Raw genomic sequence first — 24443 nt, 5'->3', positions numbered from 1 at the left:
GGCTCGTTGAATTAAGACAGAAAGAAGGGTCGGCAGTCAAGAAAACCTGCCAACCCTTCTTTCTGTCTTAATTCAACGAGCCCATCATTTCCCATTCTGATTCGCTATATTCATAGCGAGGGCCTCTGTACTGGCAGTCTTGGTGCCATAGGGAGCTTAAGAAGGTTCAACGCTGGTCGACCACTCTCGATATGTCGTAGACACTCGAGTCAAGCCCCGGGAGTTAAAAAGAAAGTCCCCTTCACTCCGAGTAGTCCGAGTGGCGCTGGCTACCACCCCCAAGCACAGGAAACAAAAATACCTTATCATAAATACCCCAGAAAGTGTAGGGGAAAATAGCCCCGCCGGTAGCGTAGTGTTCATCGCACCAGACGCGTATTCTGGAGGTCGTGGGTTCGGATCCCACCCGGCGGGCATTTTTTCTCCACTTTCTTTCTATCTTTCCAAATTCCTTATCTGTTTCAATGACCTACCACATCCTTCCTTTTGCTTTCCGAGGTTTTCTTGACTGCCAACCCTTTTTATATATATATATATATATATATATATATATATATATATTGTTGCATAAATACTGAGCAAATACTATGCGTCATGCGATCTCTTTCAAATCTGGGGGTATGTGCGCACGCTGGCGTCAGAGAAAGAAGGAGCACCGCAGAAGGCGTTTGGCGTCTGAAATCGCCCATTAGCTGAACGCTTGAATTTACGTTCTACACAAGATACATCGACATAAATCTGGTTTTTATGGAATGCTACAGAAACAGCACTAATAAAAGGGGATTTATAAATATAAATATCAAGAAATCGCACGCGATGCTTCACAAGCATACGGAGTACCTCCCCTAAAATAGTGGTCATAAAATAGTGGTAAAGGCGGATGAGCACAACTATCCTGATCAAGTTGTGAGCGCTAATTCAAGAACCATGAAAAAGAAATTAGGAGTAGATTTACTACCAGTCGGGGTGCATTCAACAAGCGCTCTCAGGTAATAGACAGTGCGCTACCTCTGTCACTAAATAGACTTCTATTCAGTCGGTGCGTTCTTCCGGTCATGGCTTATAAAACATTAAAAAGAAATACTTAAGTCAACCAAATGGGCCGTGGAAAGAACTACGATAAGGGTAATACTCAAGAATAGGAAGCTAGCGTATACATAGAGGGTTCTGGAACAAAATCCGGTGGAAGGCATCCTAGCTTAAATTAAAGGAACGGAGTTGAGTTGGGCCATGAATTCGATGCCGTACACTGACAATTAACAGGGTGATCATTCATGTGGCTGAATGGCTACCTGGGATCGGGGACCGGAGGTCGGGGCAGACAGAACACTCGATGCAGGGATATGAAGAAGCAAATTTGGAGCTAAAGAATGAATTAGGGTGGTTGCAAGTCTATGGGAGAGGCCGCCGTCCTGCAGTGCAAACATAAATATAGGTTGTGAAGAAGACGATGACGATGATGATGATGATTGTAGTATGGCGGCGCTGGTAGACGTGATATGCCCGGATTCTGAGCATTATCCTTGCTTGGAGCGTCATGGTCGCACATTTTGCGCACATTTTCTGGCGTGCTGTTGAGGGTGTAGATGACATGCTCACGTAGGGGACTGAGGCCCTGAAATATTATACCAAGTGAAAGCAGCGTGATGAAACAGGATGACCCGGAGAGGATAAGCTACATGACCTATCAACTTTGATAACAGCCAACCAACTTGAACATTAATTTGCTGCTTGGCCTTGCCCTCCACTTCTCCTAACAATTTATTCTGACATTAAAAATAGCGCAGCTATCTTCATTAACTCCGGGTGGATTATAAGTAATGAAGTGTGACAATGTTCTCCGGCGGAACAGATATCACCCTTATTCTCCGTATCTTACTGAAATGAGCAAACTGCAGAGATATAAACATTCCCAAGAAAGTTTATTTTAATCCCACAACGTTAAAGCAGGAAGGTCACTGCATTCAGTGCACAAACCCTGTGTGTCGCAAAAAGTCGTCTCGACAGAACTGTAAGGAACGTAGAAATCATTAGGTGCAGCAAGAAGCACTCGGGGTAGCAGGCCGTCTTGCCAATGTCTTGGTGTGCTGTTCCACACTTCCTTCCCTTGTCGCGATAAATCGCTCAGATCCGTCATGTCAGAAGATTCACGCACATATTCGTTGAAAGACGCCCACAAAACGTTCAAGCCTTACGTGTACGCAGTAGGGGGGGGGGGGGACATGTGATTTACTTAACTCTGCCTGTACTGAAATAACAATGATCACCGAACTTTATAGAACTAGCAATCAGAACGGTGGATGCCATGGGGCATGGCGGACAGGGGAGAGGGCATGACAGGCACTGTAAGCAATCTCAGGGGTTTGTTGTTCTGATGGGACTAAAATGCAATGCGCCAAGGAAGGGACGAACAGAAAGAGAAGACACACTACTCAGCGCGTAGTGGTGTGTCTGTTTATTCGTCTTCGTCTCATCCTCAGCGCGATGCATTTCAATCACGTGTTGTAGGCGTAGTAGTGCTGTTAGTGGGACGCTTCGAGAGAAGGAGTCGCCCCTATTCGACACCCCCCCTTTCTGTGGATACTCCACTGTCTGTAAAAGGGGGGTCAGCACAGAAGTATAAATAAATAAATAAATAAATAAATAAATAAATAAATAAATAAATAAATAAATAAATAAATAAATAAATAAATAAATAAATAAATAAATAAATAAATAAATAAATAAATAAATAAATAAATAAATCAGCAAAGCAACTGGAGGAGAACTCCCTTAACCCATGGCTGCGAAAAATTACGGAGGACCAAAACTCTTTTTTCTAGGGCTATCAGGTCTGCACTATATTCCGTTTAACAAAATTGAGACGTACGGGGTTTAAGATTTGTACGAGGTGTGCAAACAAGATGATTGGGCCCGGACAATTCACGGAACATTCGCCCGACGTTGAGTTGCTCTGTTCGAGAGCGGCCGGCGAGCGCGTCATAGTTCGATATTCCCAAGGCTCTTGAGACCACTCGTGTTGACCCTCTGGGTGTTCAGGAATTCGTTGAGTGACAGCTTCCCGTCTTTGTCCTTGTCGTCCTCGTTCATTGCGTCTTCCAAGAGGTCTGCGAGAAAAGGCACCAGATGGGTTATCAAAAAAAGAAAGAAAAAGAAACATTTATTTGATAAAAAAAAAGAAAAACGCCGTTAATCTAGCCTAGGATTGTGCAACTCAACCACGCCGTCCTTAATTATGTAGTATTCTTTTTTTTTAATGAGTTTCAGTAAAACTTGACTGAAACCTTCTCAAAATTTAAATAAAGTCTGCTGAGCGGCCTTGTACAGTATACAGTAAACATTTGTTATAATGAAATCGCTTAATTCCAATTCTCGCCTTTTCCAAGTTATGGCGGTCCCAAATGCAGTGCCGGTTCCAACGAAGAATCAAACAAAGTACCGGTTCTAACAAAATTTATTGTCCGGTTCACTGTCCAGTTTTCTTTACGGTTTACTGTACATTAGTGCTTGTCAACTAAACAAAATAAAAAACAAAAAGAAACGCCTCTATAAACTCGGACAGCACATCCGTACACCTTCCGCTTGGCAAAGTTACAAAGATTGCCTTGACGCTTACTGTCGCGAATAAGACTCTGCTAAACATAAGTGCCTTTCCCATGACCTGTCATCACTCCTGACATCAAACCCAAAAGGTTTGGCGAGTGATATCACCTGATCATAATAATAGCACAATATCTTTGCATGATATGATCACAACACACTACCGGAAAGCGAGTACCCCTCAGCTTTTAATTCATTTTTTTCATCTGTATTTATACAGGAGGGTTATTACAACTTGTCTCATTTTCCTTGATATGCCTAGCTGTACATGAAACCTATCAAAATTAGTAAGGAAGTTGTCGCCTGTCTGATCAGTAATCTAGAAATATCTACGCATTCTGGCGTGGATAACATTAATTCGAAACTTCTAAAAAACACCGTCTCCGTTTCCAGTAAAATTCTTTATCATATTTTTTGACAACCATAATTACCTGGATTGCTTAGAGACGACTGGAAATTGCCTAAGGTTATACCCATATTCAAAGCAGAAAGTAAGTATTGTCTAGAGAACTACCGTCCGATATCACTCGCATGCATAAGTTGTAAAATGTCGCTTCCGAGGTTTACAACCATCTCGAATCAAACGGTTTCTTTTTTTCTAACCAACATGGTTTCAGGAAGGGCCTATCATGTGAGATACAGTTATTTGAATTGTCGACTCACTTGCATATTCACATGGGCAATAACCAGCAAACTGTCTATACATTTCTGGATTTTTCGAAAGCATTTGACCGTGTACCCCATTGCCGCTTAATTTCTTGACTTTAGATCTGCACTTTGATTAGATTCACTCACCCTTTCATGGCTTCGAAACTTTCTTCCACTTTGACAGCAGTTTGCAGCAGTTAATGATTTAATTTCTCCCAAATGTTATGTTACTTCCGGTGAACCACAGGGAAGCGTCTTTGGCCCCTTACTCTTTTTAATATACATAAATAACTCGCCCGATAATATATCTTCTCTCATGAGATTTTTTTCCGATGACTGCATTATTACCATTTAATCCGTAGTATAAATGATCACCTCTCCCTTTAATATGACCTGAACATAATTTCTAATTGGTGTAACACATAGTTAATATCACCAAACATATCGAAGTTGCAAGGTTGTCTCCGTAAGCGTGACGAACCGATTTTCGACTATCACATTATTAACACTCAACTGGATCGCGCTTCATTCTGTAAACACTCAGGCATTACACTCGCAGAAGGTCTTTTCCTGGAGTAACCATATCGACATCATCTGCGACAAGGCTTCCACGTCATTAGGTTTCTTTCGTAGAAATTCTCGTCATCCTCTACGTAAACTTGCCTACCTAACGTACGTTCGTCCACATCTCGAGTTAGCGTCACCCATCTGGTCCCCATACCATCACTATCCGATTAGCAAAATTGAAGCAATCCAGAACAGAGCTGCAAGGTTTATTATACGCAATTACACATTCCCGCCAAGTGTAACAGAGATCCAATTTAATCTTTCACTTCAGCCGTTAAATCTCCGACGCAATATAGTCCTTTTGGGCCTTGTTACAAATATGTTTACAATGCACCATACTCAAAACTGAATCTTAATGTTACCCCGCCGCGGTGGCTCAGTGGCTAAGGCATTACGCTGCTGAGCACAAGGTCACGGGTTCGATTCCCGGCCGCGGCGGCCACTTTTCTGGTGGAGGCGAAAAGCAAACACGCCCGTGTGTGCGAGATTTCGGCGCATGATAAATATCCCCAGGTTGTCCAAATTAATTCGGAGCCCTCCACTACAGCGCGCCTCATCGCCTGCGTTGCGTTGGCGCGTTAAACCCTACAATCAATCAATCATCTTAATGTCCCGACTAACATGTCACGTAGGGTGCATAATCACTGTAGCTTTTCCCGCCAGTGTAGTAAAGCAGATGCATTTAACTTAACTGTACTTAATCTGGCCATGAGGCTTTGGAACAATTTTCCTGATAAGATCGCCGCTGAATCAAAGCAAGACGCATTGCGTGACCATCTTCAAGCTAACTTTTCCTCATAATATCGTTCTGAACTGTTATTCACTGTTTCGTGTAAATCTTGTGTAACTGGATTTCTTGCGTTGAAACTATTTTTGCTATTTCCTGTATTTAGGTTGAATTTGCGGCATGTTGCTCTGTTTGCGCAAGATATAGCACCTGTTATCTTCGTAGTTTACGTTCGTCTAGATATGTATTTACGACAGATTTCTTGTCTGATGTTTAACTGTGTTTTTATGCGTGCCTTATACAATTCTTGTTAATTTTGCACTCTTTCACTTGTAAGCCCCTTACTCAATGCCCTTTTAGGGCCTATAAGGTATTTTAAATAAATAACTAAATATCCTCTAAATAAATAGCAGGACATTTTGACGTGCAAGGGAAAGCGGCCCATCTGTGAAATCGGCTTGACTATGTTTAATACCGCCCGTATTTTGACGTTTATAACTCTTGCGCAAAGGTTGATGCGCAGTATAAGGAGGGGACGGCGCAGGTGCACGACGGCCCGGCGTTAGGCCTAATGTCACGCTTTGAGGTATAACGTCGTGAAGCGGTACGCACGGCTCGACGTATACAATGAGCTGAACGTTGCCTCGAGGTCTCTCTCTGTACGCAACTTCTTTAAGCTTACCTCTTCGCACACCGCGCAACTTCGCGTCGTGGAGTATCCAGTCCCACGTAAATACACACTCGCACGTGACCGACAAGTGATTGTATATGTACCGTTTCCCTCAGCGTCCCAGATGTCCACCTTGGAGTGGATCAGAGCTCGGCGCAGTTCCTCCTGATCGAGAGCGTTGTCCTTGTCAGAGTCGTGAAACCTGTGACACCGGGAGACACAATTTCTTGAGAGCAGTCATTTATTTAAAAAAAAAAAAGCAATAGAATAAGCCCCCGCAATATCTGAAAACGCGGGAAAATTTATCTGCAATATTTAAAAAGCGGGGGTTTCACATTGCATATTTGTGTCTGTGTTTGTTTCGGATTTAAGATTAAACTTAGATCTCGAATTGGGCAGCCATCACCGTAAAATTCTAGTCTATCAGTATAGGCTTGGTTATTTCATTAAACTGATATCGGGAAGAAAAAACGTGCGCTGTATACATTGCGTTATCAATGTGTTGTGCTTTCTTTTTAGCCATGCGCCAGCTCATGAAATATAACACTAAAAAAACCGAGGAAGCAGTATTAGTAAAATGCGAAGAAGTTCAATAAGGCTCTGAAGGAGCCAATATGTTAGTTCATCTGTACTCCGAAATAATTCTGAAGACAGGGGGGATCACAAAATCACATACGACTAGCCAATGTGGTGCCGTAACCATTTTTTTTTACATGAAACTTTAATATTGTGTAGAACACTGTATCCTCACCATGGAACTGGCACTATTTTAGTGAGAAAAACCGTAGTTGGTTTAGTAAAAAAATGTTTAGCACGCGATCGGGCAGGGCTACTTTTCACACTGCATGGTGTGTGCGAACTTGGGACCTGTAAAACAAAGAGGTTTTTTTTTTCTCTAAATTTTCGTAATTCGCTGGTCAACTTTTTGCAAACTTTGCTGCTGGATGCAGAAAAATTTCTTTTTTTCATACTTATATTTTTTGCGAAAATATTTCTCAAAGTTCAATGTCGTTCAAAAGTAGCACTTCGAAATTCTTTTTTTACGCATTGGCCTTGAGGCTAAGCTGTCTGGTTTTTTTATACTTGTTTACCAGGGGCTTCTGAACACTTCGTACCCTGCTCATTGCTCGAGAAATCAAACTTTTCAAATCACTGCTTCTTCATGTGCGCCAAAAAAAATGAACCTCTGTAAAAAAGGGGCCACGTTTCGACGTTATTTATAAAAAACAATTTTTTCAATTTTCGCGATATTTACACAAAATGACACCCACTAAATAAGTATCCTATAAAGCTAAAAATGCATTGCATTATTTTTGTTCGAACTTGGAAAAATGAGGGCACATTCAACAATTTTTTTTGTCCGATCAACAATTGAGCAGCAGTTGGCAGGGAACAAAGAGAAATAATTATGGATGTTTTTGCAGATTTTAGAAAAAAAGCGACTGATATAAAGAAGACTGATCAGTGCAGCCATATTTACTCATTGTTTAACGTGTTACTTGCTGAAGGCGTCAAAATAACTGTGAGGTTATCAGTTTGTCTCTTCTACCATAGTAAGGTTGCCATTTTAACAATATTTCTTTAACGCCTTGCTTTAGCTGTGTCAGAAACCAATCTTTTACGTTTCTGACGCTGCTTAATCGCGCATTATTAGTACATTTACGAGCAAGTAACCACGCTACTAGTATTGAGAATGTTTGACATGCGATCTTCGCGGCCAAGGGTGTATTTTCGTTTTACCAGATACGTGCAAAGTTCTAAATGCAAAAAAAAAATTTTTCTCTTTTTTGAACTGCCCGCCTTTCAGGCTCCCGGGTATGGTAAATAAATTTGCTTCTTGAAAAAAAAAGTATTTTTAGTTATTAGACAAAGAAACTTTAACCCGTTATAAAATTTGTCTACCTGTACCTTGGACACCTGTAGTTGTCTACCTGTAATTATACTTCTTCATTGGTAATTTCCCTTCAACTTGTACTTTGGGGGCCAGGTACCTCGAGTACTTAACCCACATCACTGTACTTTCACACTTTCTAAGCTCTGGCCACTGCTTGATTCTGGAAGCAGTTATGTCCGTCTGAAACTATTCTCGATTTTGAGAGAAAGAAGCACTGCTTTGTACCTGAAGAATTCTTCGTAAATTTCTTCAAAGGTCTTCTTAGGCTCCTCGTACTGGTAGTCGTCCTTCAACTTGAAGAAATCTTCGTTGTGAGAGCGAAACATATTTCCCATTTCGTCTCCCATTCTGTAGTGACGAGAAGAAAACAAAAAAAAAAAACGCGCAAAGAATCTGAACGGTGCTTGGTCCTTGCGCGATTTCTAACAAAATGTAGCAACCGCTTTCTTTACCTCAACTACAGTGTACTGGAAGGTAAGGTGTGTCGTGCGTGGGAAAAACCAACGGAGCGTGAGGACCCCTTTTGCGATGAAAAAATGTATGGAGCGCAGGAGTTCCCCAGAGAACACCTGTTGCAGCCAGCGCCCCCTATAAGTTTTTAAATCAAACTCAACAGTTATTTGAGGGGTTTTATAAAACTTTATAGCATTAAATGTAGAAATAAGACTATCTAGGGCAATAAATACAGATGAGATTGTGAAACAAAACTTCTGAAACCAATTGGTAAGCAGCGGCCGCCAGGGGGCGGTGCTTATAACAAGAGTTCCTCAGCAAAAATTTTCATCGCAAAAGGGACCCCCCCCCCCTAATCGGCCCCGAATGACACACCTCTCTGTTCTAGTACACTGTATTAACAAGCCTCTGTTTGGGGTAGAAGGCGAGCCATGCACGCACCCGTAGTCGTACGGGTAGCTCTCCTTGTTGTACCACGGTGGCAGGTCCGGAATGTTCTCAATTGGGGCAGGTGGGTCGTCCCCGTCTTCTTCCTCGATGAGGGGGTCCTCGCTGTTGTCGCCGTCTTTTTTGCCCCAGAAGGAGAAGCCTCGCGCCCCCGCCACGATCAGCGCCAGGGCCAGCAGCCACGCAGGAGGCATCGTAAATGCAAGCCGCCAGCTGAGGCAGTCCTGGAAAGCCTGTCAAGGAGCTGTTACTGCGGAGACTACTTACCCCGATGAGGACGTCCCACCAAGGTTATCTTGCATCACGGGACTCTGTCACCGCGATCATGACAGGAACTGCGCATGCACGACTGCGCATGCTCGCAGCCGAAAATCACTGCCTGCTCACTGTTCTCTAGCGGCGGCTACGTCATCGCTCTGGTACCCCGTGAAGCTGAACCACTCTCGTTTCTTGTCTGCGAGGGTTCTCACGAATTTGTTAACAGTTTTTATTTATTTATTGGTACCCTCAGGGTAATACATTACAGGGGTTAGTAGGTTTAAGAAAAAAAAGGCATGAAAACAGGCGGATATTTCAAAAAATTACCAAGCTGGCTCGAGCAATGCAGAAGAAAATACTTAACACATTTCTACAGACATACAAATTTGTACACATACATTTCGGGAGTAATACACTAGTTTAAATAGATATCACGGATACGAAATTGTGTGTGCACAAAAAAAGACTTATTCAAGTAACACTGCACAACGCAGAGCGAAACAAATTGACACCGTTAATTTCAACAATGTCTCGTTTAACAACGTCCCCTATTTCAACAGTTAGTCTAAATAGGGGCGTAGTTTGAAGCTGAAGCATTAGGACTTTGTTGTACACAGGCGTTAAGGACGGGCCCCATGTGGCCTTAAATAGTACTCATTAAGGGCAGAAACTTCCTCCATGGTACTCCATGGTAGTAGTAATAATCCGCAAGACAAGTAATCCGCAAGTAGTAATCTCTCTCTCTCTCTCTCTCTCTCTCTCTCTCTCTCTCTCTCTCTCTCTCTCTCTCTCTCTCTCTCTCTCTCTCTCTCTCTCTCTCTCTCTCTCTCTCTCTCTCTCTCTCTCTCTCTCTCTCTCTCTCTCTCTCTAGCCACCGCCCGGCCAAACTTTCTTAGTGTTCGGCGAGGAGGGTGGTGGTGGAGTCCCTTGACTCTGCCTGTCGTCAATAAAGACATTTTTGTTGCGTTTAAAAACATAATTTTAAATCGATGTCTTGTCTTGTTACTTTTCCCCTATTCCCTCTTTTCATGTTCTCCCATCTTTTTTTCTTGTTCTCTGTTAAAGCACAAGTAGGACTCATTAAAACAGAAGCACGACTCAACATTGCGCTCGCTCACAGCGCTGACAACCGATTTAAAAAAGAAAGCGACATGTACAGGTGCCCCAAAAAGTAAATGGGGCGCGCGGGTTGGAGATTTTGAGGGGATTTCTCTGCCATGTGCCCAGCCAGCGAAATGTAAGTAACTTTTCAAAAAATTCATTCTAAAATAAAATTGGGCTGCATACATTCTATTTACGCTGGTAGCCGCATAAACTAGAAATTATTCTAACTTCACGAAGCCGTGCTCCGTTTACTTTTTGGGGCACCTGTACTGCAGACACTAGAAAGCCATTATTCTTACGTTATTTCTAGATTTCCGGAAAAAAAAATAATAATGGGCGAATAGCTATTTCAAGGTGAGAAAGGGCGCATTTGACGGAAGGCGTTGGGGACGTCATGCACTAATAAGGGGGTTCGCGAGCTGCGTACCTTGGTTCCCTGAAAGGCTGGATACTCCGTTGCCGAACAGCCTTGCGCACTCCTTACCTGTTGCGTCTGGGCGCACAGAGACGTCGCCCACCCGAATCGCGTGACTGCGCCTATGCGGCTGGCAAGGCAAGGCGCGCAACCCGCGCTCAATGCTAAGCCAAGGGAGCGACGTCGCCTCGACGACGATCGAATCTTTTTTCACAAAATTAGGAGAGCGTCGCTGTTTGCAGACGTCGCCGCATTTGTGTCGCTCGACAGCCGCGTCGTTGGGCGACCGGCCATTGATTGAGAGCGCGCCTTTTCACTTCCGCTGGGGTGCATTTTTTTGCATCTGTTGATCGGCGCATGCGTTATGATCCCTCTGCTGCCGTGCCAACGTTCTGCGACTGCAATCTAGGCGGGCGTACTGTCGATTGCGAGAGGGATGACCCACTGCCGTTCGAGAAATATCGGCTGATGAGATAGGCTCGGCGGGACCCTTAATGATAGTTTTTAAATTTATGGAAGAACGAAGCTTTGTTTGGCTTTCCCGCTGGCGACCTTTTGTGAAGAGTTGTATGCGAAAATTACATCCAGTTTGTTTCGTCAAGTACAATTTCGGTAAGAGGTCATTGCAGGTCCACGCATCACAAAATAAAGTTTCCTCCTTCAAGAAACGGAGAAACGCTGTTCTGTACACACATACATTGGTTGTGAAGCTTAATACGATGGCCGTTTGATAAGTATTTGAACAATCACGAGTTCAACACATTTGCCAGAACAAAGCAAGGCATTTTATTTCTGAACACTGTTCAGTCTCCGCTGAAGGCTACACGCTTAGTCCACCGAGGTAACTTTTTTTATCCATCAGAAAAGTAGGAACTGTCAACTGCTGTGACATATGCATAGAAGACTATGATGGCATCATCAATAGAATAGCATTTTCTCCGCACGATTTTCCAGTTTGTGAACAAGGTTAAATCAGACGTTACCGGCTCCTGAAGGTAGAAAAATCTGGAGGACGCTTCAGCTTCACCTTTGAGCGTGGAAGACGGCAGTGTTTTCGGGCGCCATTCGCATCGCCGTATCATTCGCTTGTCATACTCTTGAGCTCCACACGGCACCCGCGCGGGGTGGGAAATTTCCGCCGCTGCTCTGAAGCCAACTTTTGGAAAAGTGCCTTAAAACCCTGGAGGTATCAGTGGACGCCGCAAGGTGGCAAATTACAGAATGTTGCCGCTCTTCTGAATGCCAGCCGTTCACCTTCCGTGACCGGATCATTCAGTGGTGCGCAGCCATTTCTAAAGCATAATACCTAAGTTCAATTTCTTCTGAACACTTCTGAAATTTCTTTTTTGTTTGTTTGTTTTTTACTGCGCAGCTCTTAAGTGCCCGCACCCGTGGTTTCGCGTCGTCCTTCGCCATCGGCTTGGTTGTAAGCGAGCGAACGATGAGAACACTGAAAATAGACAAGCTAGAGCGCAGGAAAGCGGTGGAGGAAAATATGGCGGAAGCGTGAGTAGTAGGGGGCGGTATGCCGGGAGGCGCGAAGCATGATGTCCGGCGGCGACGCGCTATGAAAGAACGCCAGAGCGCTGGCGGTGAGATGTTTGAGTGGCGCACCTCGGCTCCTGACGTCGGCTTTGGGACTCGCGCCACTGTCATTTGCTACACTCCGCTTGTGAGTGGCAGCAGTGCTGGTTCTAGAAATCGTCTGGAAATCATCTGTTTGATGTTTTAGTGCATTAACAAACCTTTTTTCCAGTAATTCATATAATTTATCATGTAGACACCTCCTAAGAATTTCAAGCTGCCTCCCGCACAAGTTTGTAACACATAAGTAGAGACAGAACAACTTTATTAGAAGCATCGATCTGAACATCGTACGCAACTCATCCTTTCTAGCTTATTTGCGAGATTCAGTGCTCAGAGCTCCTAGATAAGTATTCAAAATGCGTAGGCCCTGCATAAGTACTTTTGATATGCTTTTATGACGACTCAGCGCTCTCTAATGCTGCGCACCAAGCAGCGGGAACCAGCACATGCACCGCACAGCATAAAACAAAGCGGCAGTTGTTACGATTTAGCGCACCGCTACACTGATGATGATGATGATTTCTATTGGTTTCCCCTTTGTATCGGGGTGATGACATGTCATCTGACCAAAAAGGACTAATATACCTATGTTTTACACTTTTGGTTCAATACTAGCGCTGCTAGGGCAGGCACAAAAAGCTTATTAGGCACAAAATACTTTTTTTTTCCTGTTACAGGTGGTAACTGTCCTAGGCAATATTCCCCTCTCTGCTTTTCGTCCACCAGCATTCTAATCTTCTTTCGTCCCCTCGACAGCCTTGAAGTTAACTTCCTCTGTGATACCCTTAAATCCTAGGGCTTCTGAAAGCCCAATATTCCCTTCATGTAGACTTGGATGGATACCCTCACATTCTAACATTATGTGCCGCATAGTTTCTGCTTCTTCTCCGCAGACCACGCATACCCCATCATTTTGTGAATACTTCCCCACAAAACTCTTAGTTCGCAGGCAACCTGCTCTAGCCTCAAAAAGCAAAGCACTGCCCTGGGAATTATCGTAGAAATTTTCCTTTCTGATGTTCATCTTCTCAGCCCTGTACATCTCTAACGACGCACGTCTTGCAGAACGTGCGAATACTGTTCGCACGTTCTGCAAGTTTTGCGCAGTGCTCCTGTGCTTTGCGGCAGAGCCTACCCTCCTCAAACATGTCACGACGTGCGCCTGCAGCGCGGGGCCCGTTGGCGGTAACTCAAGCCGTTGCAGCTACAAAATACGAAACAAACCGTTCTTCGTGTTGAGACGTGTTATTGCTATGTTGGGGTTTAGCTGTAATGGGTATTTCCGATATTCACACACGATTCGTGGGTAGAAACAGTGAAATTTCCTTATAGCGCGGCCCGCCAATCACGCGCGGGCTTTCGTGCGCCGCACAGGTGGCCGCCGAAGAGCCCGTGGTATTGCACAATGTCAGGGAGAGAGAGACGACACGTCTGGGGAGGAGTATACACGACTCGGGAAAGAGGCGGCGGCTGTGGCGAGGAGCATATAAAGTGAAGCTCTAACCCCGCTGCCTCAGTGCAACATCTTATGTGGAAAAGCCAGCTACAAGGACCAAGCTTATTCTAATCCACTTAAAGTCGTCTTCACCTCTAAAGGCAGATGCATTGCTAAGAAGACATATAATAGTCAGAATTCAGGCCTAAGTGCGTGAATAAGGCCTAGTTTCGATTAAGTAAATCATTTAGATTGAAGAGAAAATAAAGTACATAGGGGTCCGCACGGGAATCGAACGCGGGTGTCCAGAGAAAAAGCTAAGTGCGCGACCACCGCGTTACATCAGCACGTTGAAAGCGGCGGAGCAAAAGATAGACTATGCGTCTGTGACGTCATATCACGTGATGAGTGAACGTGACGCCATTTGAGCAGAGCAGGTGCACCCCGACCCCGGAGAACTCCGAGTTTTGGGTAGCTGTGGCGTGAAGTGACACTAGTTTTCTTATTTATTTATTTATTTATTTATTTATTTATTTATTTATTTATTTATACTGCAATACCGGGATTTTAGCAGTGTGGTTACAGACAATTTTTTTCAAGTAATTTGCGCCAAAAGACGAATAAAGAGACGCAGACACGATGTGGCAGTACAGGAGGCTTTTTATAATTATCCAAGCACATACATTAATACTGTTGCCTTCAAATCACATGAGCAGCATTGGGTGCCCTGAGGAATTTTATTTACTTCCAAACATCAGCAATAACAACGACAACAACGACAACAAAAAGGAGGCCCCCGGCGGGGACGGTATAGATTTTGCAAATTCCGGCAGGGTTTCTCTAGGGCTAGGACACCGTGTTAGTAACTCTCAACTCGGGGTAAGAAATGTAGCCATCTAAGTTGGTATCCAGCATCATTGCTGAGTCAACAATTTCTGAAAGAAAAGCAAAAGGGGAACAAGAAATTACAAACGTTTTGAGCAAAGGTAACACGTTCAAATTTCTTGATCTCTATAGAAGCATTAAAAAATGCTTCTCATTTCCTATGAGAAGCATGAGGTAGCCCCTCATTTCCTATTCTGATTCGCTACATGCATAGCGAGGGCCTCTGTTCTGGCAGTCTTGGTGCCATAGGTTCAACGCTGGTTGACCACTCTCGACATGTCGTAGACACTCGAGTCACGACGCGGGGATTAAAAAGAAAATCCCCTTCACCCCGAGGTCAGAGTGGCGCTGGCTACCACCCCCAAGCACAGGAAAAAATTACATTGACATAAATACCCCAGAAAGCGGGGGGGAAATCGCCCCGCCGGTAGCGTAGTGGTTATCGCACCAGATCGGTATTCTGGGGGTCGTGGGTTCGGATCCCACCTGGCGGGCACTTTTTCTCCACTTTCTTTATTTCCAAATTCTTTATCTGTTTCACTGACCTCCCACAACCTCCCCTTTGCTTTTCGAGGTTTTCTTGACTGTCAACGCTTATTTCTGTGTTATTTCTACAAGCCCCTCATTTCCTATTCTGATTCGCTACATGCATAGCGAGGGCCTCTGTTCTGGCAGTCTTGGTGCCATAGGGAGCTTAAAGGGGCACTGACACAAAAATTTTGCATCTTGTTTTTTTTTTTTTTTTGCGATAAGTAGCTAGTGACCTACTTATAACCTGTAGAAACGTCATTTCCTTCAGCGTGCGACGGTTGTTTAATTAGAGGCATTTTCAATGCGGCCAGTCGCAGTTTCGGTTTCAGCGAGTGCCGCGAAACGATGGATTTTGTGGATTTTGTGGGAACAAAGCTGACCACGTGACCGTCGGAGGGATATCACAGAGCAGAGCCGCCGTAGCACTGTCGAATCCGCATCGACGGCAGTTTCTGCGAATGCCCCCACGTACTGATCTCGTGAGACGCTTAATTAAAAAGCGACCGTGGATGTGACGCAGGCGCTGCGAGTGCAAATGCTACCGCGGCTTAAGATCGACGCGCGACGCTCGAGACGGTGGGTGGCAAGACGCGTTCTGGGAGCAGCCGGCCGGTCTTCCTACAGGTCCACCTACAGATGTGTTCGGCTTAGCACTGCGGCGGATATTAGAGTGCCGCTCTCGTAAGCGGTGCAGATGACAATTTTTAATGCAACCCGCCATCGCATCATTAACTCCTTTCTCATGTAAGCCACCATGGTCGGGACTTGGGGACAATTTCGTGCAGCGGTAACAAGCTATCACTCGAGCTACCTGCGCCGGCCTGAGCCACTTCGCGGCCGTGGCCGCCGCCTGCACAGCGACCGTGCGGCTACCTCAGTGGGCTTTTCGTGCCTCCGTCACGTTTTCGCATCCAATGGTAATAAACAGTAATAGAAACAGAGTGCCTGGAATCGCTGTAGAACTTTGGTCGCGGCCAGCTGCCCGATGAGCTGACGAAATCACGGCGCCTCCACCGCCGACGATCGGGTCGTTCGTTCTCGAGAGCAGAAGCTCCGCCCTCCGGCCCTCCGATTGGAGCGGCGAGCCGGGCGAGCCGGCGAAAAACGCCGGCAGTGCGGAAGCGGCAAACACAAACTCGTGACGTGTTTGGATGTTGTTTATTTACACAATATACTCGGGATGTCGATTGCGCGTCGTCCTCTGCTGGCTGCTCGGTTGCGTTTCGCACACTTTAAAATTGATTTTAAATATGTTCTAGGCTGTATTCGCCGCTGATATTTTGCAGATGATGTATATGTATTCCCACCAATCTATCTCCGAAGTTATCTCGCCTTCAAAATTTTGTGTCAGTGCCCCTTTAAGAGGGTTCAACGCTGGTTGACCACTCTCGACATGTCATAGACACTCGAGTCACGACGCGGGGATTAAAAAGAAGGTCCCTTTCACCCCGAGAAGTCAGAGTGGCGCTGGCTACCACCCCCAAGCACAGAAAAAAATTACATTGACATAAATACCCCAGAAAGCGGGGGGAAAATCGCCCCGCCGGTAGCGTAGTGGTTATCGCACCAGACCGGTATTCTGGAAATCGTGGGTTCGGATCCCACCTGGCGGGCATTTTTTCTCCGCTTTCTTTCTTTCTTTCCAAATTCTTTATCTGTTTCAATGACCTCCCACAACCTCCCCTTTGCTTTCCGAAGTTTTTTTAACTGCCAACCCTCATTTCTGTGTGTGTATATATATATATATATGAATATATATATATATATATATATATATATATATATAACACAGAAATAAGGGTTGGCAGTCGAGAAAACCTCGGAAGGCAAAGGGGAAGATGTGGTAGATCATTGAAACAGATTAAGAATTTGGAAAGAAAGAAAGAAAGTGAAGAAAAAATGCCCGACTGCCAACCCTTATTTCTGTGTTATTTTCAACGAGCCCCTCATTTTCCTATTCTGATTCGCTATATATATATATATATATATATATATATATATATATATATATATATATATATATATATATATATATATATATATAGGGAGAGAGAGAGAGAGAGAGAGAGAGAGAGAGACATGAAAGGAACTGTAACAATTATAAATAACAGGTGACATGGTCTGAAACTAACTGTTTGACTGCTGTGGGTATGTGTTCATTTACTATGATTTTGGGCAGGTTATTCCAATCTTAAAGGAATGCATGTTCTAAGAGTAAAAACATTTCACAACTTTTTCCGGTTGTATTGACATGGTCACTGGCGTCACTAGGGGTGGGGGGATTTTTTGCGTTTGCGCGGAGCGGGAGGAAACAAGGGCAACGATTCTGACTATTGTCGAATTACATCTACTGATAACTACGTCCTGTAGCAAGATGGTCACCCATTAAACTTGCGCGAACTGGACGTCTGCTCTAAACATCGGTCACTTTGCAATGCCCCCGACTAAAAGCGAGAACATATAACCCGAGAGGAAGGTTAAGTAGAGTACTCCCAATACACTCCAACTTCTTTTTAATTTTGGATGTATTTATTCTTTGTTTTTTTACTTACTTTCCTAATTTTCATGTTCTCTCTCCCCCCCCCCTCCCCCCCCCCCCTTCTTTTCAGTGTTAGGTCCCCTCCGAAACGAAATCCTCTGCACGCCACTTCGCATGATAATTGAGGACAGGAGACAGTATACCGCGGGTGCCTCTATGATGAGCCGCTGCGCTCACTTCTCTATCTGAGTGTCAGGAGTTTGGGTAAAATGTGCGGGTGGTTGGAGCAAATGTGACATTACAGTTGGGTATGTCTGAATTTCTTGCATCTTAAGAAACGCGGACACACACAAAATATCGAAGGTAATGTTCAATCCGCATGCAGGACACGAAAATTTAAGGTAGGTAACGAAGAGTTCGAATCAGTAGGCGAGTACGTCTATCTTGGGCAAATCATATTTGTTCATCCGAACCATAAAAAGGAAATTACCCGCAGAATTAGCATGGGGTGGACTGCTTTCGGTAAGAATTCAAATATCCTAACTAGCAAGCTTCCTGCGTCCCTCAAAAAGCTGGTATTTAATCAGTGCGTTCTTCCAGTAATGACGTACGGAGCCGAAACTTGGGTTCACACTAAGGCTATAGAAAGGAGAATTCTAGGGGTCACGCTGACGGAGAGGAAGCTAGCCGCGTGGATTAGGGAACAGACTAGGGCGGAAGACATTCTAGTTCAAATTCACCGAAGGAAATGGGCATGGACGGGTCACGTCATGCGCATGGGGCACAACAGGTGGACCATTCGTTTAACAGATTGCCTGCCAATAGACCATAAACGCAGTCGCGGTTGGCCGAGAACTCGATAGAGAGATGAGCTGCGAAAATTTGAGGGGAAAGCATGGACTCAACTAGCACTCGATAGACGTGACTGGAGATCTTTGGGAGAGGCTTTCGCCCAGCAGTGGGTGCAACCAGGCTTATGATGATGATGATCATGACGACGACGACGACGACGACGATGATGATATCTTGGTTTCGCATTGGAGAAGATGCAGGAGCACAGAGCCTGATACAGGCAGACCACCTCTGAGCGGTGGGGGCCCACTGAAGCACGTCTACGACGGGAGACGGCTGCGCTGTGGGCGGGGAAAATGAGATGTGATAGTTCAGAATGCGCGGAGGGGTGAAGAGATGTTCCCCGCCACCACTACTCCACCCGCACGGATATTAAAATGGAGGCGCAAATAACAAGAGAATTGGTTCCGACATCCAAGCACAGTTTGCGATGAATGGTCACGGCTGCAGGCTACTTTGGTGCCACTGGAGGCAGTACCATCGTTTTAAGTGCGAATGCACTTCTTAAGCGACCCTGAATCACGCGTCCACCGCCGTCCGTCCGTCCGCACCACATACCCACTTAGGGCGATTGGCCAAGTAATCTGAATCACGCGTCTACCGCCGTCCGTCCGTCCGCACCACATACCCACTTAGGGCGATTGGCCAAGAATCGGGCGTGAGAAGGGCTAATGCACCCGCTTAAAGGAGTACTGACACGAAATTTCAAAGCTGAGATCCGCTCTAGCAATCAAGTACAACGACAACACAAATAGGTGTCTGTGCATGGCACATACCCACGTGGGGGATTGGCCAGGAATCGGGCGTGAGAAGGGCTAATGCACCCGCTTAAAGGAGTACTAACACGAAATTTCAAAGCTGAGATCCGCTCTAGCAATCAAGTACAACGACAACACAAATAGGTGTCTGTGAATAAATGCATCTTTCTTTCTTTGTAGTTGTGTGTGTGTGTGATCTCTCTTTCGCGAACATTACCGAACCGCGCAAATTCAACTCCTGCATTCGCACTTTCACATTCTTCCCCTCGGGGAAATGCGGGGAAATTTTTTCCTTCCCGAGCTATACGCCCGTCCCTTACCTATAACCCTCTCCAAAGGTTGCTCCGTGAGACCCACGTTCTCGACGGCCTGTACGTGCTCCAACGAGTGCTGCATGGCGGCGAGCATCTCTATCCCGTCCAGCAACTCGTTGTCGTCGAAGTCGTGCATGCTGGAACGAAATGAGCACGGCACGCCGTTACGGGAATTTATTTATTTGTTTGTTTAATTGTTTGTTTGCCCGTCTGTTTGTTTGTTTGTCTGTCTGTCTGTCTGTCTGTCTGTCTGTCTGTCTGTCTGTCTGTCTGTCTGTCTGTCTGTCTGTCTGTCTGTGTGTTTGTTTGTGTGTTTGTTTGTTTGTTTGTTTGTTTGTTTGTTTGTTTGTTTGTTTGTTTGTTTGTTTGTTTGTTTGTTTGTTTGTTTGTTTGTTTGTTTGGGAGCGCCCACCAACAGCACAAGGCTTTCATTGAGTGGTGCACTATAGAAACCATGATTCTAGCCTCGTAGCTGTGAGCATTCTAATATTGCTACCGGAAAAAAAGGCGCAGTATTTTCATCGATAGAAGAATTCCATCTCAATCTTTCATCCTCCAGCTTGGCGTCGTCGAATGTAAAATACCTTCAATTGGAGCATTACTTAATGTGGGACCTACCCTGGCACTCTTCCTCAATAACGCGGCTAGCATACTTATACAGCAACAAAATTGTTCGGCAAGCGTTTTAGCTACTTTCTCTAGCTAGAAAAAGCAAGGCTATTGTTTTCCAATGGAACCAACAATAAAGATGCGGATTAATGTGATACACATTGTTTTTTTTTTGCAACTAGCCAATAGAAATCAAATGTAAAGTTGCTGTACGTTTTGTAAGAAATAATCAAAGCCCCTTTTTTATAGCCGTGCCACACGTACACGAAAAAATTCGCCGCGTATTGGTTCCTGTCGTTGCAAATGTCGACGAAAGACGACAGTCTTTCATTCACATTTGCCAAGTAAATTCCTCCTTTCGCTTTCGCGCTCACCTCTTATGCTGTTCCTCTCCCGTCGCACTTCTCCAAAGATAAACACGCTATAGGTTTGCTCAAGTCAATTTAAATTTACCGCGTTCTACTGCTCCAGGCCGGGCTCCTCTATGCCAGCGCTGCCGTACGGCGGAGACGCGCGTGAATTGAGGCGCCCTACTTCAACGTTTATAGAACCACATTTCCTTCACGTGCGTTCCAAGCGGATCGTGGAACCTATGTAGTGGAACCTTTCATAACTGCTGCCGTTTGATTTCTTAAAATGCCGTCCGAAGGTGGCGCGGGCGACAACAGGTGACGGATTGATTTTTTTTTCCGCAGCGGACGTAGTACCGGACGTAGTATTAGTAGCAGCGGACGTAGTATCTCAAAAATTAAGCATCCATAAAGGAACGCTGCAAATATCCCTTGTGTATTGACTTTCTGCCTCATATTTGCGGAATGTGTTGTCCTTGTTCAACAATGTTGACAACTACCATGGCATCAAAAACAGTTTGGTTGTTGGAAAATTACGTGCGCCTGTTGGGGGGTGGGCAGCGGGAGATGTTCCCTGTATTATTACGCTTTTACCGAATTCCTAAAAGAGCCGCATCGCTTTTTTGACGCCGCCCAGGTTTAACAAAAATACTGTATGTATGCTAGTGTTGCATTTTAAATTTAGTCAGCCGAAAAAGAAAGGGCAGGCTATATTTTATGAAATGTCGGGCATAGCATTGGTACTGCATGCCGAAGTCTGGCGACACTGCAACGACAACAAACACCATATACAACACACTGCCATTCCTGTGGTCAGACACGTACCGGAAGTAGTAAAACGTTATCTCCTCTTTTGTCATCTCCCCGGTCTTTTGCAGGTGTATGAGAGTAGAGAGATCCTCCTTGATGTGCCTGCGTGAAACAAGGACATCGAGTTAAAGGGGCCCTGCAACACTTATTTCAACTTTTTTTTTTGAAATCCTAAATGCTCGCAGAACGTAGTCATCCAACACATACAGTACTTAGATTAGCGGGTCGCAAAGTACCTCGGCCAAAAATTACTGCTCTATGCCCATTAGAAAACTTGGAATCTTTCTCAGGAGATTTTTCTCTCTTTCCCGGTCTTGGCGTTCTTCGACCGCTCGAATTACGTCCTTACAGCGGGGTAGCCGCTATTGGCCGGCTTTCCTGCAGTCGAAGCAACGAACATATTCGGTACCCACTATAAAAAATTACGCCCATCTTCCCGCGAGGGAACCCTGATGTGATGCGACGCATCGAGGGGGAAGTGGGGGGGGGGGGGGGTTCAATTGGCGTTTCCATTGGGTTGATTCTCTAAATCGCGTGAAACGTGTTGTGAACGCGTATGATGCATTTCCATCACATGCGGGTGTTCTCATACGCGGCAAGATGGGCGTAATTTTACTTTTCATGCACATGCATACGCGACATGAGAGAGTACACGTGTTTTAGCGGCACTGGCCACCCATCGCTGGTATTGGATTGCGTCAGTCCACTCGCTGAAGGGACTGTCGCTTCCATCACGTCTTCATCGGAAGATCTTCTTCTTCAAGTCAAGCACGGAGGTATCGTCAAGCAAAGTCAAGTCAAGGGCGAGAGCGAGCGATTGACTGATCCGGCGCCGTGCGCTCCCCCGTTTGTATTCCAGCTTTTGAAAGGAGAGGAGCCGGGGGGAGAGTCGCGCGCATGCGCAAGCTTGCGCGCCGGAGCAGACGCGAACGTAGGCGAAGCGCGCGCACACCAGCTGTTGTTATGATAATGAAACGGAGCGAGAGCGCTGCGCACAGCTGTCGGAGAGAAGAACGGAGGAGAGTTGCACATGTGCAGTGAGCGTGCGGACGCCACGACAACGAAGGGACATACCTGAGAGCAAGAGATGCGTCGCATCTAAAAGAAAGCCACAAGAACAAAGCAGAAATGGGAGGCGTATCAGCTGCGACGAGCAAATCACGCAGTGGTCCTCTGTGCTGGCGATAACTATATCTTCGCAGTGCTTCCAGGCGCGAAGCGTTCATCGGAAGTGTTGCACAGTTTATCTAAGAAGGACATGCCGGTGGGTTCGAACAATAATAAATGAAGCGTGTGAAAAATTATTTACTGTTTTACAGCCCCTGGCTTCAAAGGGGGCTCGCGCTTACATTTCAACGTGCGCACTTAGAGCTGATGGACTTTACAAATCGGTGTTGGAACTTGGAAGCACCAACGGGCTGTGCGATTAATGTGTTCGTACAGTGACCCCCGCACCTCCCGTTGGTCGTAGCGTCCCTATCCGCTTGTACACTGTAAAATGATCTACACCCTTTAGTGTGTAAATCATTTTTACACCCATACACTTTACCAAAACCAAAGGAAAACACCCTTAAGGGTGCTTTTTGTTTACAACACCCTTACACCCTAGCAAAAACACAAGAATACACCCCTTTTAAAGGGTGGTTTATGGTTCAGTACACACTTTCAATGGGGTTTATTTTGTTTTAAGTGCGAATGCACTTCTTAAGCGAGCCTGAATCGTCCGCCGCCGTAGTCCGCATAGCAACAGCTGCGGGTGCGCGCGCTCCTCGTCTTCCTTAGCAACGGGGGGAGATGGGCGCGCGCTGCTGGCCGCTGACATGGCACATACCCACGTGGGGGATTGGCCAGGAATCGGGCGTGAGAAGGGCTAATGCACCCGCTTAAAGGAGTACTGACACGAAATTTCAAAGCTGAGATCCGCTCTAGCAATCAAGTACAACGACAACACAAATAGGTGTCTGTGAATAAATGCATCTTTCTTTCTTTGTAGTTGTGTGTGTGTGTGTGATCTCTCTTTCGCGAACATTACCGAACCGCACAAATTCAACTCGTGCATTCGCACTTTCACATTGTTCCCCTCGGGGAAATGCGGGAATTTTTCGATAAGGTGTAAAGGTGTTAGTCATAGGGAAAAAAAGTGTAAATTATTTTACGGTGTGCAGTCAAATCTTGTACAACGAACACCACATTAACAAACTTTTCAGATTAACGAGCATTTAAAAAATCGCACGCCGAGTGCTTATAGATTTAAGGTAAAATTATTTCACTACTACGTACTTCAGAATAGCGAACTCTTGAAAATAACAATCGTTTTATTTATATTCCGTGCCATGTTAACAACGCCTTAGTACTACGAACTCATATTTTCACGGCCGGAGATTCTTAGATTTCCGTTAAAACAATCGCGGCAACCGAGCAGTGTGCTAGCAAAGCGCAGCGGAGAATAGGCTTGCAACTTGCTCCACAGAATGCGCGAGCCGATGCAAGAGGGAGAAAAAAGGTGAGAAGAGAAAAAAAATGAAGCATGGGTGGCCTCCTCCGTCCAGAAAGCCGCGGCCGCGCTATTCGTGCCCCACCACAAATTTTTCTATACGTTCCGCGCCTGCTCAGGTGGCGTGCTGGATCTTTCATGGACATCAGTGGAGCTGACAACAGAGGACATTGTCCAGAGCGTGAGCGTTCAGGATGAAGAAGGCAGTGAGGACGGGCATGAACGACTATGCCTCTGAGGGTGCCGCAGCACCACTCGAAGACTACGATGATCACGTGACGACTGCGGATGTGCTGGACAGTATACGAAAACTCCGCACATTTCTAGGGAAAAACCATATGGCCAATGATTAACTCCACAAGAATGTGGAAGAGTGGGAGTCCTTCGTGCTAGGGAGCTTCTGCTACTCGCACCAGAAGAAAATCGCCAACTACTTGAAATAAACGTGCATTGTTTCATGATCACTAGTGCATTTTTTGTGAAAAATGACTCCAAGGATGCACTGCTGTACACGTAGGTCGTTTTAGGCATTGAAATAGCATTTGTTTTCTTAAAT

The 24443-nt window shown here is 45.3% G+C and overlaps 2 protein-coding genes and 1 non-coding gene across 5 annotated transcripts in view; 1 reads left to right on the top strand and 2 right to left on the bottom strand.

Annotated features, from left to right (window-relative positions):
* Positions 1 to 341: 341 nt before the first annotated feature.
* On the top strand, positions 342 to 414 carry Trnat-cgu (transfer RNA threonine (anticodon CGU)). The gene has a single exon. It is a non-coding gene; the product is annotated as a tRNA-Thr (tRNA).
* A 1523-nt stretch (positions 415 to 1937) lies between these two features.
* LOC144151516 (uncharacterized) lies at positions 1938 to 11116 on the bottom strand. 2 transcript variants are annotated; one of them, XM_077682592.1, is made up of 5 exons: positions 10853 to 11116; positions 9001 to 9239; positions 8332 to 8454; positions 6317 to 6414; positions 1938 to 3107 (listed from the first exon to the last, which is right to left on the bottom strand). In XM_077682592.1, exons 2-5 carry the CDS (start codon positions 9198 to 9200, stop codon positions 2980 to 2982), a joined length of 549 nt encoding a protein of 182 aa, XP_077538718.1. In that variant the 5' UTR covers positions 9201 to 9239; positions 10853 to 11116; the 3' UTR covers positions 1938 to 2979. The 2 variants fall into 2 exon arrangements, with proteins under 2 accessions (XP_077538718.1, XP_077538717.1); XM_077682591.1 differs by having other exon boundaries at positions 10796 to 11115.
* Positions 11117 to 14453: 3337 nt separating this feature from the next.
* LOC144151892 (longistatin-like) overlaps positions 14454 to 24443 on the bottom strand; it is a 24540-nt gene continuing 14550 nt past the window's right edge. The window contains exons 1-3 of one of the 2 annotated variants that reach the window (XM_077683055.1): positions 21409 to 21567; positions 19631 to 19761; positions 14454 to 14740 (exon numbers count right to left, since the gene is read on the bottom strand). In XM_077683055.1, coding sequence (XP_077539181.1) covers positions 14652 to 14740; positions 19631 to 19761; positions 21409 to 21443 — 255 coding nt within the window. In that variant the 5' untranslated portion in view covers positions 21444 to 21567 and the 3' untranslated portion in view covers positions 14454 to 14651. Of the gene's footprint in view, positions 14741 to 19630; positions 19762 to 21408; positions 21568 to 24443 lie in introns of those variants that run through there. The other variant, XM_077683054.1, reaches the window with a different exon arrangement.

Source organism: Haemaphysalis longicornis, unplaced genomic scaffold, assembly GCF_048455015.1.
Source record: "Haemaphysalis longicornis isolate Haplotype H1 unplaced genomic scaffold, Haemaphysalis longicornis Haplotype H1 scaffold_9, whole genome shotgun sequence".
Lineage (NCBI taxonomy): Eukaryota > Metazoa > Arthropoda > Arachnida > Ixodida > Ixodidae > Haemaphysalis > Haemaphysalis longicornis.
Note: the sequence above shows the minus strand (reverse complement) of the source record. Positions and strands in the feature narration are given on the sequence as shown.